General features: G+C 41.3%; 1 protein-coding gene across 1 annotated transcript in view; it reads right to left on the bottom strand.

Moving 5' to 3' along the window:
• Positions 1 to 378: 378 nt before the first annotated feature.
• SEC23B (SEC23 homolog B, COPII coat complex component) overlaps positions 379 to 16,752 on the bottom strand; it is a 41,416-nt gene continuing 25,042 nt past the window's right edge. The window contains exons 14-20 of the mRNA XM_012474567.2: positions 16,572 to 16,725; positions 13,449 to 13,526; positions 11,050 to 11,211; positions 8,649 to 8,735; positions 5,214 to 5,369; positions 4,776 to 4,841; positions 379 to 752 (exon numbers count right to left, since the gene is read on the bottom strand). Coding sequence (XP_012329990.1) covers positions 663 to 752; positions 4,776 to 4,841; positions 5,214 to 5,369; positions 8,649 to 8,735; positions 11,050 to 11,211; positions 13,449 to 13,526; positions 16,572 to 16,725 — 793 coding nt within the window. The 3' untranslated portion in view covers positions 379 to 662. The remainder of the gene's footprint in view (positions 753 to 4,775; positions 4,842 to 5,213; positions 5,370 to 8,648; positions 8,736 to 11,049; positions 11,212 to 13,448; positions 13,527 to 16,571; positions 16,726 to 16,752) is intronic.

Below are 16,752 nucleotides of genomic sequence, written 5' to 3' on the forward strand. Positions count from 1 at the left end.
TATTTTGATTCTTTGAAAATGGGAATTGAGATATGGACTAAAAAATACATCAACAACAAAAATCTTGTAAGGAGAGGTTAAAAGCAGTTATCTTCAAAAAGTAGGTCTGAGTTTAGAAAATGGAGATAACTTCTTATTTGTTATAAGCTCTTTAGTATAAGGTATTTGTTTCATTTTGATCCTGCATATATATTACTTTAATTGTGAGGATTAAGTTCAGGAATCACTTCGTGAAGAAGTCACTTAAAGCACATACACACTCACACAGAGACCTCAGGAAACCACATTTGCATTAGCAATATTTTAGCCAGTGTTTTCTGCATCTAGATTTATTTCCTTTATGATCATTAAGATTCTTACTTAAACAAGTTGCCAAAATACATTTACCTCTGATTTTATTTAGATGCTAAGAGTTAGGATACAAAAAGCACATAAACATCTACAAGTACCAAAACATTTATGACCTTATAATTTTATAGTGCAAGAAAAGAGACAAAGACAGGGAATACAAATAAATTATAATCTAAAGAGTTACATACAAAATTTCCTTGATTATTTGTTAAAATCTGCTAGAAAAGTAACAGGAATGTTATTAAGACTTTATAGACATTTTGAACAAGATCTGACACCGTTCTCTTCAATTTCCTGGCCACATCCTCAGCTTAACAAGCACTGGAGACAGCCAGCTTCTTCAAATGGTCCATGAACACCTGCAGGCTAACGTCATCAGTTAGGATGGGTGCTCCAGTTTCCTGAAATGTAATGATAAAGATTAGTTGGCAGATATCTTAGAAGCTGTTTAGAATTCATGAGCTGTCAAGTACCTTCCCTCAGAACGTTCACAGGTGTTGTCCCCTCTGCTACGAGTACTCCCATAACCTCATCCTCTGCCTTACTGATGACTTCTTTCAACTAAAGCACAATTTCCTCACAAAACCCTTTCCTGATACACTGAAATCAGGCTGCCAGCACCTGCTAGTTTTAAGCATAGGGCCTTCTACTTCACCCTCTTTTCCACAATCCTGATGACGTACCCAGAGTCTAGCTCCTCAACAATGTAAGCTCACGGAGGCCCACACACCCACCCTTCCTCTTAAGTGCTCTGCTTACAACAGAAGCTGGATAGTGGTATACCCACGAACGAGTGAACCAGTATCTCCACTGAATGGATGGATGTTTCAAATATCAGAAAAAGCTTATAATTGTGTTAATGTTATGGGAAAAAATGGAATAGAAACCTCAATTTATAGTAAGATTCCAATTTTGTAAAGAAATTAAAATATATATATATATATATACACACAAACATTGACACACTTTATATTATGCAGAAAAATGCCAGAAATAGTTAACTCTTCAGATAATCATTCTAGGTAATCTAAATTTTCTTTATTTTCTAAAATGAAGCCATGCTGTTATAATTTGAAAAATATAAGCACGATCAAAATGTTTTCAGAGGATTTCAAGGAAAAAGGAGTAGAAGATACATACTTTTCTCTATTCCTCCCACTAAGTACAACTAAAAACCCTGGGCATTTTATATAAACCAAACATAAGAAGACCTTGAAAGCCGAAGAGAAGACAGAAGACAAATTAAAGAACCTGAGACCCAAGGAACAACACAGCAGTGAGTTCCTTGGGCTTCCTTTTTGCCTTATACACTCCGAATTTGGAGTTGAGGAAGCTGGCAAATTGTCACTGAGCACAGATTCAAACAAAACGAAACAAAACAAAAAGCACCCACTTTCTCTAGCCAAAGGACTAAAGCAGCCTAGCAAGACAGAACAATCTTAGATAATAACCACTCTACTCCAGGCAAAAATCAAAGAAAAAACTATGGCCCTGACCCACCTGAACCAGCAAAAGCTGGGTGGGCAGCTAAAGTTTCCACCCTCACAAGGCAGTAACAAGGCACTCCAACACTCCCACTGGGATGGTGGCAGAGAAGGCTAAGTATGGAGCCAGGAAGTTCATCCCCAATGGCCAGTAGAAAATTCCCCTACCCTTGTGGTGTCAGTAGAGGCCATCTGTGGAGCGTGGACTTCCAGCCTAACCTGGCAAAAATACATGTCCCACCCCTGCCGACTGGGGTGGTATCAGAGGCCTGGTGGAGGGTCAGGACTTTCACTGTCACCCAAGTGTAACAAGGCCATCTCCACAGTGGCGTCATTGGAGGCTATGGGGGAGCTGGAACTCCCATTCCCACTAAGCAGTAATGAGAAATCACTAGGTGCCCCCAGGTGTCAACAGAGGCCAGTGGGAAATCTGGGCTTCTCCACCTGGCAGTAACGGAATCCACCACTGCCCCACTCACCCTTGCAACCACCTTCCCTGTCAGAGTAGTGTAAGAAAAAAACAGTGAAAAGTAGCAGCTTTAAATAAGATCCAGGGTCTCATACAAATACTCAAGTGTCCAACTTACAATCAAAAAATCACTTATACAAAGTGATTACTAAGCCCTCCAACTGAATTTAAAAAGACAATTGACAGGTCGGGTGTGATGGCTCATGCCTGTAATCCCAACACTTTGGAAGGCTGAGGCGGGCAGATCACTTGAGGTCACGAGTTCAAGACCAGCCTGGTCAACATGGTGAAACCTTGTCTCTACTAAAAATACAAAAATTAGCCCGGGCGTGGTGGTGAGCACCTGTAATCCAAGCTACTTGGAAGGGTGAGACATGCGAATCATTTGAACCCGGGAGGTGGAGGTTGCAGTGAGTTGAGATTGCACCACTGCACTCCCAGCCTGGGCAACAGAGCAAGACTTTGCCTCAAAAGAAAGACAATTGAAACATGTTAACACTGAGTTGACAACAATTGTTAGAAACAGCCATGATAAAAATGTTTCATGAGCAATTGCAAACACACTTGAACAAATGAAAAAATAGGAAGCCTCGGCAAAGAAAAACAATGTCCCCGGAAAGAAGTGGAAGACATGGAAAATCAAAAGGAAATTTTAAACTGAAAAATACAGCGACCAACAGAAAGCTCAGTGCATAGGTTCAATGCAGAAAAGGAACAGAAAAAAGGATCAATAAACTGGAAGACAAAATAACAGAAGTTACCCAAATGAACAAAATAAAGAAAATACATGGAAATGTAGTACCTGGGATACGGCAAAATATCTAACATTCATGTCACTGGATGCCAAGAAAGAAAGAAAAGAGAGCACTTCTTTCGGTGAAAAGGCATTCAAAGAAATAATGACTGAAAACTTTCCTATTCTGGCAAGAGATATAAACGTACAGAAGCAAAAAGCTGAGCAAACCAAAACAGGACAAACCTATAAAGAAAATTAACAAACTACAAGTGAGAGAAAATATTTACAAACCACATATTTGAAAAAGAAGTAGTATGTAGAATATATAAAGAACTCTCAAACAGTAAAAATCCAAATAATCCAGTTAGACCACAAACCAAAGACACAGAGATTTCACTGAAGAAGATATACAGATAGCAAAGTAGCACACAAAAAGATTATCAGCACCATCAGTCATTAGGAAAATGTAAATTAAAACTGCAATGATATACCACTACGTACCTATCAGAATGGCTAAAATAAAAATGATACCCCAAATGATGGCTAGGATGCAGAGAAACTGGATCACTCACACATTGCTAGTAGTTTGGCAGTTTCTTAAAAACTAAACATATAATTACCATACAACCCAGCAAATGTACTCCTGGGTATTTATCTCAAAGAAATGAAGATTTAAAGAGATAAAAAAGTTTCTGCACATGAATGTTTATAGCAGCTTTATTCCTAGTAGCCAGAAACTGTGAACAACACAGATATCCTTTAATGTGGTTAATGATTAAACAAACTGCAATACATGTATCTATACTGTGGAATACTACTTGGCAAATAAAAAGGAACAAACTTTTGATACATGCAACAACCTGAGATGAATCTCCAGATGATTACTGAGAGAAAAAAAGCCACCCCAAAAGGTTATACACTGTGTGACTTTATACATAATATTCTTGATGACAAAATTATAGAAATGGTAAACAGGTGAGCAACTGCCAGGCACTGGCAGTTGGGGGGTAGAGGCAGGAGGGAAGCTGGTGTGACTATAAAAGGGCACATGAGAGATCCTGGTGGTGATGGAAATGCTGCACATGTTGACCGTACCAATCTCAATATCCCGGTTGTGATACTGTATGATAGTTTTTGCAAGATGTTAACACTAAGGGAAAATGGGTAAAAAGATACAGCTGATCTTTCTCTGTATCATTTCTTACAACAATATAAATTTACAATTATCTCATAAAAGTTCAATTTAAAAAATGTTATAAGGAGACAGAATGAAAGAAAAGACTCGTTTGAGAGAGGCATAAATGCTGGGAACAATTAGATAAAGTAGTAATGGTGGGGGAAGAAAAGGGAAGGAATTAGGCTGGAAAGTGAGAAGGAGGCAAAACCGACGATGAGAAGTTGCCCTGCGGTCTTTGTGGGGAGAGGACTAGGGGCCATGCTGCTGTATGAAGGAGGAGACCCTCATGGAGGCCACAGTACAGTGCTCTGTCCCCTGGCCTGAACCTGGTATGTTACACTGTGTATTGTGGAAGGGGACTCACACAGGGAGACCCCCTCAACCTCCGGCCCAGCTGTGTTATTCAACTTGTTTCCCTCCTCCTTACTCCCCAGCAAAATACCCAAGTTATGCAGTTATTCTGTCTCCAGGCCAAAACAGATCCAATTTGTAGAATTTTAAAACAACTTTTTAAAAAACTAGCTTGGCATCCTCCCCAAATACCTGACAATTTCTTACCTGTCCCCAAGCATAGAGGTTATTGTGTGTCTGAGATGGGTTCACTTTGGACAAAAGGAATCGAGCCTTTAACAATACAACAAAAAAAGGTTTAAAGATTAAAAAGTGACATTAATATTAGTGTAACAGAAAAAAGGTAAGTTTTTACAACTTTTTTTGGTTAAACTAGAATTGTTTCACTGCACAGTAACTTATTTCTTTGGCTTAAGCCCACTGGCTCTCCATTTAAGTATCCTAAAACATAAAATATGTATTTTATTTTGGCAATCCTTTTATATAAGCATATTTTGACCACTCATTTAGAAAGAACTCATATTTGGAAGATTACCTGTGTGTCAACTTATGTCATCACATAAAAAACCACTCTGTTTGGATATATAGCCATAACAATCTATCATAAAACAACAAACCACTGGAGCTAGAGCTCAGCTCACTCACCTGACTGCCTCCATGCTCCGTGTTAATGTAACGTGGCATTGGGAAGCGTGCTTGCAGAATTTCTTGAGCATCATCCAGTGGTGCCTGCAGAAGGTGCTTGAAGTTTTCGTACTCAGGCATGTCCTGGTAACCAGCTTTACGCCACTGGGCTATGGTCTACACAGAAATAAACCAACCAAAATTATTGTGAAACTGTTAACAACAGCCTTCACTGACACTGACATTCTACCATTGCCACCCAGAGCTTGTTTCCAGTGAAGAACTCTAATATCAAAAATGACTAGCTTCAGAGGGTGAGCAAAGCAGAGCTACCAGCAGGAGGTGAAGCAGGAGTAAGCAAGTGAGTGCATCCAGGACGCCTCCGCCTGCACATTCCCCCAGGAATGTCATGCATCACTCACGCCTCCTCTCTTCTATATCAATGAGTTAACAAAGCCTGTGGATTACTCATCCCAAGGAGCCACAGCCTCCCTCCTTTTCCACTTCCACTGTTATCACTCAGTCTAGCCTCTCATCTCCGCACACCTGGTAGGGAAAGGGATTTGCTGGCTGCCCACACAGACTCCATTCCCTCATCTCCTTTCCTAACAGCACACATATTACACTCCTCCTCCAGTGCGCAGTAGTGATACAGAGTTGGGTGCAACTGACTCATCCCCATGCCCTGCTCCCACTAGGCCCTGAATTAAGGTATGCTTGGCAAGGGAGACGAAAGCTGTAAGAATCAAAGTGTGTTGATCAGGCAGTGAGGAGAAGCCATATGCTAAACTATGGAAAGCAGACTGTCTCCCTGACTAAACTACACATTTTGTCACCCTTCCTTCTTTTATACGCATCAGCAACTGGTCTAGGAAATATCTTGTATACACAGGAAATCAAGAAACATTCATTAACTGATTCACATACCTTATAAATAAAGAGAAGTGCTTTTACATGTTACTTAGGAAAACAAGACGACAATGGAGAGGAAAAATGGAGAAAGAGGCTATAGCAAGTGTGCAATGTGTCTTCACAGAGCCATGAACCTGGCTCCAGGCAGAGGATTCTCGTCAGATGCCTCCTTCTGTAGCCTGCTCACTCCTTCTCAGAGTGGCAGTTACCGTTTTCCAGGACTAAATGCTATGACTGACTGTTGGCCTATGGGAAATGCCTGTAAGCTTACCGGGACCCAAGAGTTCATAAGAACATTTGCATCCAGCACACTCAGGGCTTTGGGAGGGTGAGAACAATGTCACTGTCTTTATCCTTAGAACCCCTCACTTGCACAAGAATGTGTTCAATAATTGGAATAAACAGGATCAGGGGTTATAAAAGAAATGTTGATAATCAGGGTGAGCTTAAGGCAAAGAAAGCACTGTGGCCTCCATGAGGGTCTCCTCCTTCACACAGCAGCATGGCCCTTAGTCCTCTCCCCACCAAGACCACACTCCTCCTCATTTTCCAGCCTAATTTCTTCCCTTTTCTTCCCCCACCATTACTACTTTATCTAATTGTTCCCAGCATTTATGCCTCTCTCAAACGAGTCTTTTCTTTCATTCTGTCTCCTTGTAACATTTTTTAAATGACTTGTGGATACAGTCAGCCCTCAGTATCCACAAGATTGTTTCCAGGACCACTCCTCCTAATACCAAATTCCATAGATCTTCAATACAAAGTGGCATAGTATTTGCATATAGCCAATGTACATCTTCCCATATACTTTAAATCATCGATTACTTATAATACCTTATACAATGTAAAGACTATGTAAATAGTTCTTGTGCTGTTTTGTTTGTTTGTTTGGTTGGTTGGTTGGTTTTTTTGACACGGAGTCTTGCTCTGTCACCCAGACTGGAGTGCAGTGGTGCAATCTCAGCTCACTGCAACCTCTACCTCCTGAGTTCAAGTGATTCTCCTGCCTCAGCCTCCCGAGTAGCTGGGATTATAGGTGCCCGCCAACATGCCTGGCTAATTTTTGTATTTTTAGTAGAGACAGGGTTCTGCCATGTTGGCCAGACTGGTCTCGAACTCCTGACCTCAGATGATCCGCCTGCCTCGGCCTCCCAAAGTGCTGGGATTACAGACGTGAGCCACCACACCCAGCCTGCGCTGTGTATTTTATTTATATTATTTTTTATTATTATTTCAAAATTATTTTTAACCTGCAGTTGGTTGAATCTGCAGAGATGAAACCTGTGGATACAGAGGACCGACTGTATCACTACCGAAGGACCCAGTGGGAAGAGCAGCTGGTTATCCGGCCCTCAGTCCAGGACTATTACTGACGGCCTAGCACCTGTGTGCAAGTGGCTAGCAGAATGGGTGCTAATATGCTGAAAAAAGTTTAAAGTTATAAAGTACCCAGGAGTCTTAGAAAACTAATACTTCCTAAGTTAATGAAGGAATCCTGAAACACAATTTATATCTTTTCATGACATCAGAAATCATTTCTAATAGTTGGTCACTAGGAAACCAAATTTATGACCAATTTAATGAAGGTAGAGAACATACAACAGAAGAAAAAGCATCACTGAATATAAATATCACCATCATCTCTATAGAAGGATTTTTTGCCATAAACACGCAAATAATTCAGAGGAGCCATTCCCTTTCTTAGGGCATGAACCCCACTGAGAAAGAAATGGACTGAGGGCTATCCACAGCCATCCTAGGGATCAACAGACCTAGTGTAAAGTTCCCTGGGCCATGTTATTTCATCAAAGTACAACTTTAGCTCCAAACGCTAACTCTGAAAGAACAGTAGTATGTATAAAATATTTACTGAGGAGAATAAACTAGTCTTGCCTAACTTTGAAGGTAATAAATTACAGTGATTTAAAAGAACCACCTGAAATTTTTTTAAAGCATGTAGTATTATTGTTGTTGTTATTATTATTATTATTATTGAGATGGCATTTTGCTCTGTTGACCAAGCTGGAGTGCGGTGGCGTGATCCTGGCTCACTGCAAACTTCACCTCCCGAGTTTAAATGATTCTCTCACCTCAGCCTCCAGAGTAGCTGGGACTACAGGTACATGCCACCATGCCTAGCTAATTTTTGTATTTTTAGTAGAGACAGGGTTTTGCCATGTTGGTCAAGCTGGTTTTGAACTCCTGACCGCGGGTGATATGCCCACCTCAGCCTCCCAAAGTGCTGGGATTATAGGCATGAGCCATTGCACTTGGCCCATACTTACAGCAAATATTATTGAAATTAATAAATATTCAAAAACTCCAGGGACCTAAGAAAAGATTTTATTCACTAGAATAAAAGCCACTGTGCTTTCTAAGCCCAAACTGTTGTAACAAATGTCAGTAAAAACCTAAATTAATAAATAAGAAGAAAACAAAAACCATAGTTAAGGACAGTAACTCCTTGTGTGCACACTGAATAAATTTGTATGCCTTTTCTCCAATTTAAAAACAAAAATAAATGAATTAATAATATCATCTTACCTCACCAAGATAAATGACAATTTGGAAGAAAGTATCCATCAGCAAAATTCTGTCAGCTAGAATGCTGCTGCTGTCCAGGAGTACTGGCTGAAGAAAAAGAGAGAGAAAGATAGCATTGGTCTTCCCTGCTTCCCACACAGCAACCATGTCCACCCGACTCTGACCCCATGCCTGGTATCCACAGCAAAGGCTATTTACAAATGGTGCCCAGCACAGTGGCTCACCCTTTTCTTCCTGACACATTTCTACTTTCTGCTCCCGACTCAGTCTCCACTTTGTAGGAAAAATCGGCTCCAAATAGTTCCTCATCAATTAAGAAGGGAGATTAATGATACCTTTTTTTTTTTTTTTTTTTTTTAAGAGTCAGGGTGTTGCTCTGTTGCCCAAGCTGGAATAAAGTGACATGACTCTAGCTCACTGCAGCTTTGACCTCCTGGGCTCAAGTGATCCTCCCACCTCAGTCTCTTGAGTAGCTGAGGCTACAGGTGTATGCCACCATGTCCAACTAATTATTTTTTGTAGAGACAGGGTCTCACACTATGTTGACCAAGCTTAATAATATCTTTTGATCTTGGAACAAAAAATAATTCTGAATATTCTGTTTTGTATGTATTTTAGAAATCAGAGACGCTCTCTGTAGATAAGACAGAATATGGATACCTATATGAAAAACAGCATTTAGTATACATTTTTAAAGTTTACTACAAAATATATATCATGGTTGGGTGTAGTAGCTCACACCTGTAAACCTAGCACTTTAGGAAGCCAAGGCAGGCAGATCGTTTAAGCCCAGGAGTTAAAGACCAGCCTGGGCAACATGGCAAAATGTGGTCTCTACCAAAAACACAAAAAATTAGCTGGGCTGTGGTGGCATGTGCCTGTGGTCCCCGCTATTCAGGAGGCTGAAGTAAGAGGATCACTTGAACCTGGGAGGTGGAGGTTGCAGTAAGCAGAAATCGCATCACTGCACTCCAGCCTGGGTGACAGAATAAGACCCCATCTCAAAAAAAAAAAAAATATATATATATATATATATATATATATATATATATATATATATGTATGAGTGTGTGTGTGTATACATATAATTTATATTTTATATATTACTATATAATTTTTTGTCATATTTACATATACATATAATTTTTATATCAGTAATTCTTTTTTTTTTTTTTTTTTTTTTTTTTTGAGAGGGAGTCTTGCCCTGTTGCCCAGGCTGGAATGCACTGGCACAATTTCAGCTCACTGCAGCCTCTGCCTCCTGGGTTCAAGTGATTCTCCAGCCTCAGCTTCCCGAGTGGCCGGGATTACTGGTGCCACACCCAGCTAATGTTTGTATTTTTAGTAGAGACAGGGTTTCACCATGTTGGGCAGGCTGGTCTCAAACTCCTGACGTCAGGTCATCTGCCTGCTAATTTACTAATTATTTCAATAACAAAAGTAGCTTGTACTCACTAAAGAAAATTTTAAAATGTGTACCCAAGTACAACAAGTATTGATATTTTGTTTTTTTTCCATATAGTTCTTTATTTTTGCAGGCAATATTTAGAAAAGTTTCTATTCTGATTTTTTTTCATGTAACATTTTTACATAGGGACTTATCTAATTTACTATGTTACATATATTTTGTGAATACTGTTGGCCCTCCATATCGGTGGGTTCCACATCTGTAAATTCAACCTTGGATTGAAAATATCTGAGAAAAATATGTGTCTGCGCTGTACATGCACATACCTGTTTTCTTGTCATTATTCCCTAAACCATACAGTATGACAATTATTTACACAGCACTTACATTACAATTAGGTATTATAACTGATCTAGAGATGATTTAAAGTATATGGGAGAATGTGCCCAGGTTACATGCAAACATTATGTAATTTTATATTAGTAACTTGAGTATCTTAAAAATTTTGGTATCCAAGGGAGGTCCTGGAACCAATCCTCCATGAATATTGAGGATCAACTGCATTTCTCAGGTTACTTGTTTATTTTCCTATATTAAACATTTGGATTGTTATTTGATTCTCTATTATAATAGTTTCTTCACTTTTTTTTTTTGTTTTGTTTTGCACAAAACCTATTCTGTATCTAGGAGTAATTCCTTCAGATATAAGACTTGGCATTGCTAACGTAAGTATATGAGCACAAGGGAAAAAAAGCATCCATGTTATTTATTAGAGTTTTTTACATTTATTCCTGCCTTCCACAAATAATAGCTTTATATGTCCTTTGACATTTTCCTAAAGGTATTTTTTAATAGAAATAATGTTAAATTATTATAAAAACTCAAAAGTTTTCTTTCTTTTTAACATTTCTGCTTTCTAAGTAAATTTGCTTAAAAAAAGAGTATCTATTGGGTGATTCTAATCCTCAGGAAAGCATTTGGGGAAAGCCTTACTTCTGGTGGCCCATGAAATGAGTAAGAGTAGAGAATGGGCTGGATCATGATGAGGGACTGAGTCAGGTCCTGCCGGGCAAAATGGTGTCTGTAATATGACGACTCATCAGGACTGTTGTTGAACACCTGAAGAAACGGAGATCTTCTCAGATGGAACATGAACTGCATTCACAAAGAACAAAAGAGAAATGCATATAGTTGTAACCTTCTTAAACCCCCACAGAGTAATCTACCTCAGGCCTCTGAAATAGGAGAACCCAGAAAAGGGCTCTCTGGGTTCACAGAACAGAAAGACTAAGGTGGTACCAGGGTCTGGGGAAAGAGAAAAACTGGGAGTTGTTGCTTAATGAGCACAGAGTTTCAACTCCGGAAAGGAAAAAATTCTAGACATCAGGTGCTCAATACTGTGAATGCACGTAACACTGATCAACTGTAGGCTTAAAAATGGTTAAGATGGTAAACTTTGTTACGTGTGTTTTACCACAATAAAAATTAATTTTTTTAAGTGCCTCTGGGTATGTCAAAGCTTCCATATTTAAGAGGAAAGGCAAAGAAACGTTTATTTCCAGAGTCTGTGTTTATTTCCAGAGTCTACTGTGCCAGGTAGTGGAGACAGAATATCTGCTCTCAGAGAAGTCAGGCCCAGTGAGAAAGGCACACTTGGAGCTACGAACCAGAGTACAGGATAGCACTGGGGAGGTGGGGGTGGATGGTCAGGAGGAGACTTCCCAGAGCTCTGGGGGCTGACGATACACCCTGAGAGATGTGGCTGAGGAGGCCACAGGGCCAGGGGGAAGGGGACTCCAGGCACGGGAACAGCAGATGAGAGCTCAGGACACAAGCTGGGATGCAGATGTAGGGGAGAACGGGACAAGGGATGACACTGCATCCACAGGTTCTCATCCTTGAGGATTAGAAGAAGGGGTGGGGGGGAACATTCTTTCAGCTCAAGTTAGAGTTGCCAGAACATGAAAGTGAGCTGCCTTGTGAAGTATAAAGCTTCCTGAGACTCCAAATATTGAATCATAGGTTCCTAAATAATCATCAAGGCTGACATTCAATACATCCTACATGCAAGGCACAAAGCACTTGACAAGAACTACTTAATCCTTCCAATAAGCCCATGAGGTAGGTTCTCTTACCATCCCTAGTTTACAGGTGAGGAAATGGAGGCACAGAGGGGCAAATAACTTCTCCAAGGTCACACTACTACTGAGTGTCACAGCTGGACTCTACACCAGGCCACATGGCTCTAGAGACTGGGCTCTGGCTGGCCTCTCTCCTAGAATGCCTTGACAGAAGGAATCTGAGAAAGCATTCCATCTGGTTTTCAAGCTGTGCTCATAGAGTCTTCATCAAGTCCTCAGGGGCCCAGGGGTGAAGGCTCTGGTGAGACCCAGTGTGGGGGTGGTACATGGGCACAACCAGAGAAACACCAAATCTATCTGCCTTATGTGCTGGCGTTTAAGGGCAGCTCCTCTCAAAGAAAGGATTCCATGGCTTAAAAAAACAACAACTGCAAACCACTCCTGCAGACAAACTCTCCACTGCTAGAGGTGGAAAACCAAACTCTCCAGGGGTTTGGGACCTCCTCTAAGGTCAGCAGAGGTAGGGCCAGCTCTGGAACCTCACCCTGACTCTGGCTGATCTGGGGCTCTTCCCACAACACCATACAGCTTTAACCTCTTGCACGTAGGCACCTCAGAGTCCCAGGCACCTGGTATGGAGCTAGGTCACTTCTAATGCTGAGCAGGTGACTGGCACTGTGCTAAATATTTAATACTCAATTGGCCTCAGCTCTTGTAATCCTTATAGACACTCATGAGCTACGCTCTATTTCCTCAATTACAATGGAGATGAAAATTCGTCTACCTCTCCCCCTCCTCTCTTGTCCGGTGGCTTCTAAAGGCTTGGTTCACGAAGAGTGCAATTACTTTCAGGAGCTGCTTGTTGCTGATTCCTGGTTATAATGTGCCTAATAACCACAGACATATTATTAAATATTTGTCATATTAACTGTGGGTTTTTTTGTTTTGTTTTGTTTTGCTATATTCACCTCCATGTGTGCTCATTTTCTTGGTTTGTTGCTGAGGTAGCTGTTTCCCCAGAACTTTTACACATCAGAGATATTTTTTTATGGCCTTATATCAATGATCCCATCTTGCCTGTTCATGAAAATGTATGCATGAGTTTTCTCCCCTCTGCAAGTCATCTTTATCTTCTGTGGGGCTTAGGGTGCTGTCTTCCCTAGACACACATTCGACTTGGGTTGAACAAACTCTGTCACCTACAGACTGAGTCTCAACACATCAAAAAGCCCTCACTTTACCCTGAAAATGAAGTTAATTTCTATCAAAATTTATTGTTCAATAGTTATTTTAGAAACATATATTACTTACCTGAGGATATAGAGAAAAGGAGTCAGATAACCTAAAAGAAGCAGAGTCTTCTTTATTATACTGTCCAAACTTCTGACACTACAGAAAGAAAATACCAAAAAACAAACAAACAAATACAAAGAGAGAGAGAGAAAAATCTAAGTTAGAATTACCTGGAAAAACACTTGGACTAAGCTACATTCCAGTCTGAACTCTGCCACTTACTGTAAGTCTTAGACTTGCACTTCTCAAGCATCAGTGAGCAGGCAAATGACCAGGGGGTCTTGTAAAAATGCAAGCTCTCGGGAGGAGCTGAAGATTCTGCATCTTAATCAGCTCCCAGGCAATGCTGGCCTGAGGACCGCCCTGACCAGAGAAGGTAGGTGAGCTCTCCCAGGCACCTATTCCATACGAAAACTCTCTAACACCATGAAAACTAACAATTACAGTTACGCTTTGATGTTCTCTCAAACTACAACTCAAATTTATTTCTCCCAATGGCAGACTTCTGAATCACAATGTATTCTCTTCCTGCCTTTATTTTTGCTCACAAATCCCCGGCCACTAAAGAATTAGGCTGTTCACCATCTAAAGAAACCTCATGTCTAACATTACTTTCTTACCACAAAATCTGGTGTCCTTCCACAGTTCTCATCTTCTTGAACTTCCTAGCAGCATGGGCCAAGTTACTGCCCAAACATTTGACACTTTCTCCTTCAGCTGCTACTAAATCATTTTCCTATTTCTCACCATCTCTCCAACCAGCCCTTTTCTGCCTTCTTCAATGGTTTTGTTTTCCTTCTCCCCCAACGGACTCCTTGGGAGTTAGTTCTTGGCCCCCTACTCCAATCCTCACTGCTTTGGATACAAATGAGCACTACAGCCAGATGGGTGTCATCCAAATCCACCCTCCAGTGTCCAGTGCTGACCTCTAGCCTGAGCCCGAGTCAGGACATCTACCTAAATAAGGGAAAGCTTTCCTGAGACACACTTTTGCAGGTTCACATTCAATTATCAAAAAATAGACTATTCCATTAGAAAAAGAAATTCACCTTCTCCCACCCTAAAGTTGCTCTCCTTTCCCATCTTCTACCTCACCACCACTCTTACAGTAAGTTACCCTCATGTGAAATGTTACTCAATGCTGACTTTTTGGTTTCTGACTTCATACAGAGTCATTTCATCAAGTTTTATCAATTCTTTCAGTGTATCCTGATTTCAAACCTTCTGCTTCCTCCATCTCTACTACCACTACGCTGGTCCCAGTACCACTGAGCCTGAAAAAGCCTCCATTCACAACAATAGCCTTTTCTCCCTGCAATGTGCCTCACATGGTGATGTTAAATGTAAACACAAGCATCATGCCGATGTCACACCCCTGCTTAACAATCACACCTAAGTCTCCCTCGCTCCCTAAAGTTAAGGAGCTCCCCAATCAAGGAGTACCTTCCCTGACTTCGTTCCCCAGTACACAACCTGGCCTCCTGTGACACTGGTTTCTCCAAAGGCCTCAGCATAAGCTAAAAGGCCCAGCTACCTCCTGAGGGCTCATTCCTGCTAGGCCTCCACTCAGCAAGCCTTGCCTTCTCCTCTCCAATTAATCTATTCTAATAAAAACCTGACTCAAGGATCATTTCCACAGGAAGACTTTGTTAACCACCTGGGCCCTCTGCTTATCTACCCTCCCTCTGAAATCCTAAAGGAGCAATTTCTAAATTGTGTTTGAAATGTTGACACTTACTGAAAAAATGGTTGCATGAGATGCCAAGGGCAAATAGAAGGCTGAACTAAATGAAATAGATTTCCTTACTGGTCCTTTCCATGCTTTTGATCACACACACATGCTGTGACTCTAGGAAGTTAAGATTATTGATTGTGTGCTAATTACTGATTTATTGCTTTGTAGCTCCAAATGCACCCCTTTTGTCTGCTGTGAAATGGACATGGGCTCTTTCAGTACCTCTCCTTTGCCAGTTGGCACAATAACAAGCTTTGCCAGTAGAGAGTGCTGGAGGTGAGCGTCAGCTTTGGGCACCCGAGTGCTCACTCAGCAGCTTCCTGGGTGCCAGGCCCTGCTGCACCATGACTTCCCTAGTGCTAAACTCCTGGAGAACTTCACAGCCAGCAGCGAAAGCAGCATCCCTGCATGCCTCCACTGAGCACTTTCCTCTAGACAGCTTTCCCTGGCACCCTAATGGTGGATTTTCTTCAAATTCTAGAGCATGAATTTCTAGCAAGTTCCCCTGGCACAGCGCCATGGCAACTTCTCTGCAAAAGACTCACCAAGCCATGGCCATGCCCTCCCAACTAGGTATGGATCAGCCCTGGGGAGAGGGAGCACTTCCTTGGGTGCTCTATCTCAGCCCCAGAAGTAGTGGCTGCCCACTTCTCCATACTTCCTTCTGGCCAGTGCCTCACTGTTCTACTCCCCTGTTGTAGTAGTAATTCTTTATAAAAGACTTTCCCTATTTACATTACAGTGTGACTCCTCTAACCTGATTTTTCTTTTTTTTTTTTTTTTGAGACAGCATATCACTCTTGTTGCTGGAGTGCAATGGCACAACCTCGGCTCATAGCAACCTCCGCCTCCTGGGTTCAAGCGATTCTCCTGCCTCAGCCTCCCAGGTAGCTGGGATTATAGGCATGTGCCATCATGCCCAGCTAATTTTTGTATTTTTAGTAGAGATGGGGTTTCTCTATGTTGGTCAGGTTGCTTTTGAACTCCTGACCTCAGGTGATCTACCCACCCTGGCCTCCCAAAGTGCTGAAACTACAGGCATGAGTCACTGCACCTGGCCCATTTCCTCTCATCTGATTAAACCCAGACCCACACAAGGTATCTCCCTAAACTCACTAGGCCTGGAAAGGAAAAATACAAGACCAGAGCATTCACAAAATGACTCATCTAAGTCAACTCAATTCATACAGATTTATATCACTCTCCAAATGCTCTGTGTGTGTTGTTTCTTCCCAACTATAATGTAAATCTCTGTGGGGAAAATGCACATTTAATACGTCTTTAATGGAATGTCCAGTGTGTGGCATAAGATAGGCAACTGATAAATTCTTGCTGATTTACTATATAATAATAATTAAGCAGAGCAGAAACCAAGACTGAACCTAATGCCACTGTCCCCAGTTTACCAGTCGGATGAGTTGTCGGTCCAGCCACCGGAGCACATCGGGTCCCTCCTCTGACTCCGCTCGGAACACCCCAAGCCGTGCCATCAAGACTGCCGCAGCCTCCTGGTCAAATGCTGCCTCTATGTGCCTGAGCTGAGTCTGTGCATCTGCCCAACTGACAATTCCAGAGTTAGTGACATGC

This window comes from Aotus nancymaae, unplaced genomic scaffold (genome assembly GCF_030222135.1).
Source record: "Aotus nancymaae isolate 86718 unplaced genomic scaffold, 86718_ANA_hifiasm-v0.15.2.pri h1tg000001l, whole genome shotgun sequence".
Classification (NCBI taxonomy): Eukaryota; Metazoa; Chordata; class Mammalia; order Primates; family Aotidae; genus Aotus; species Aotus nancymaae.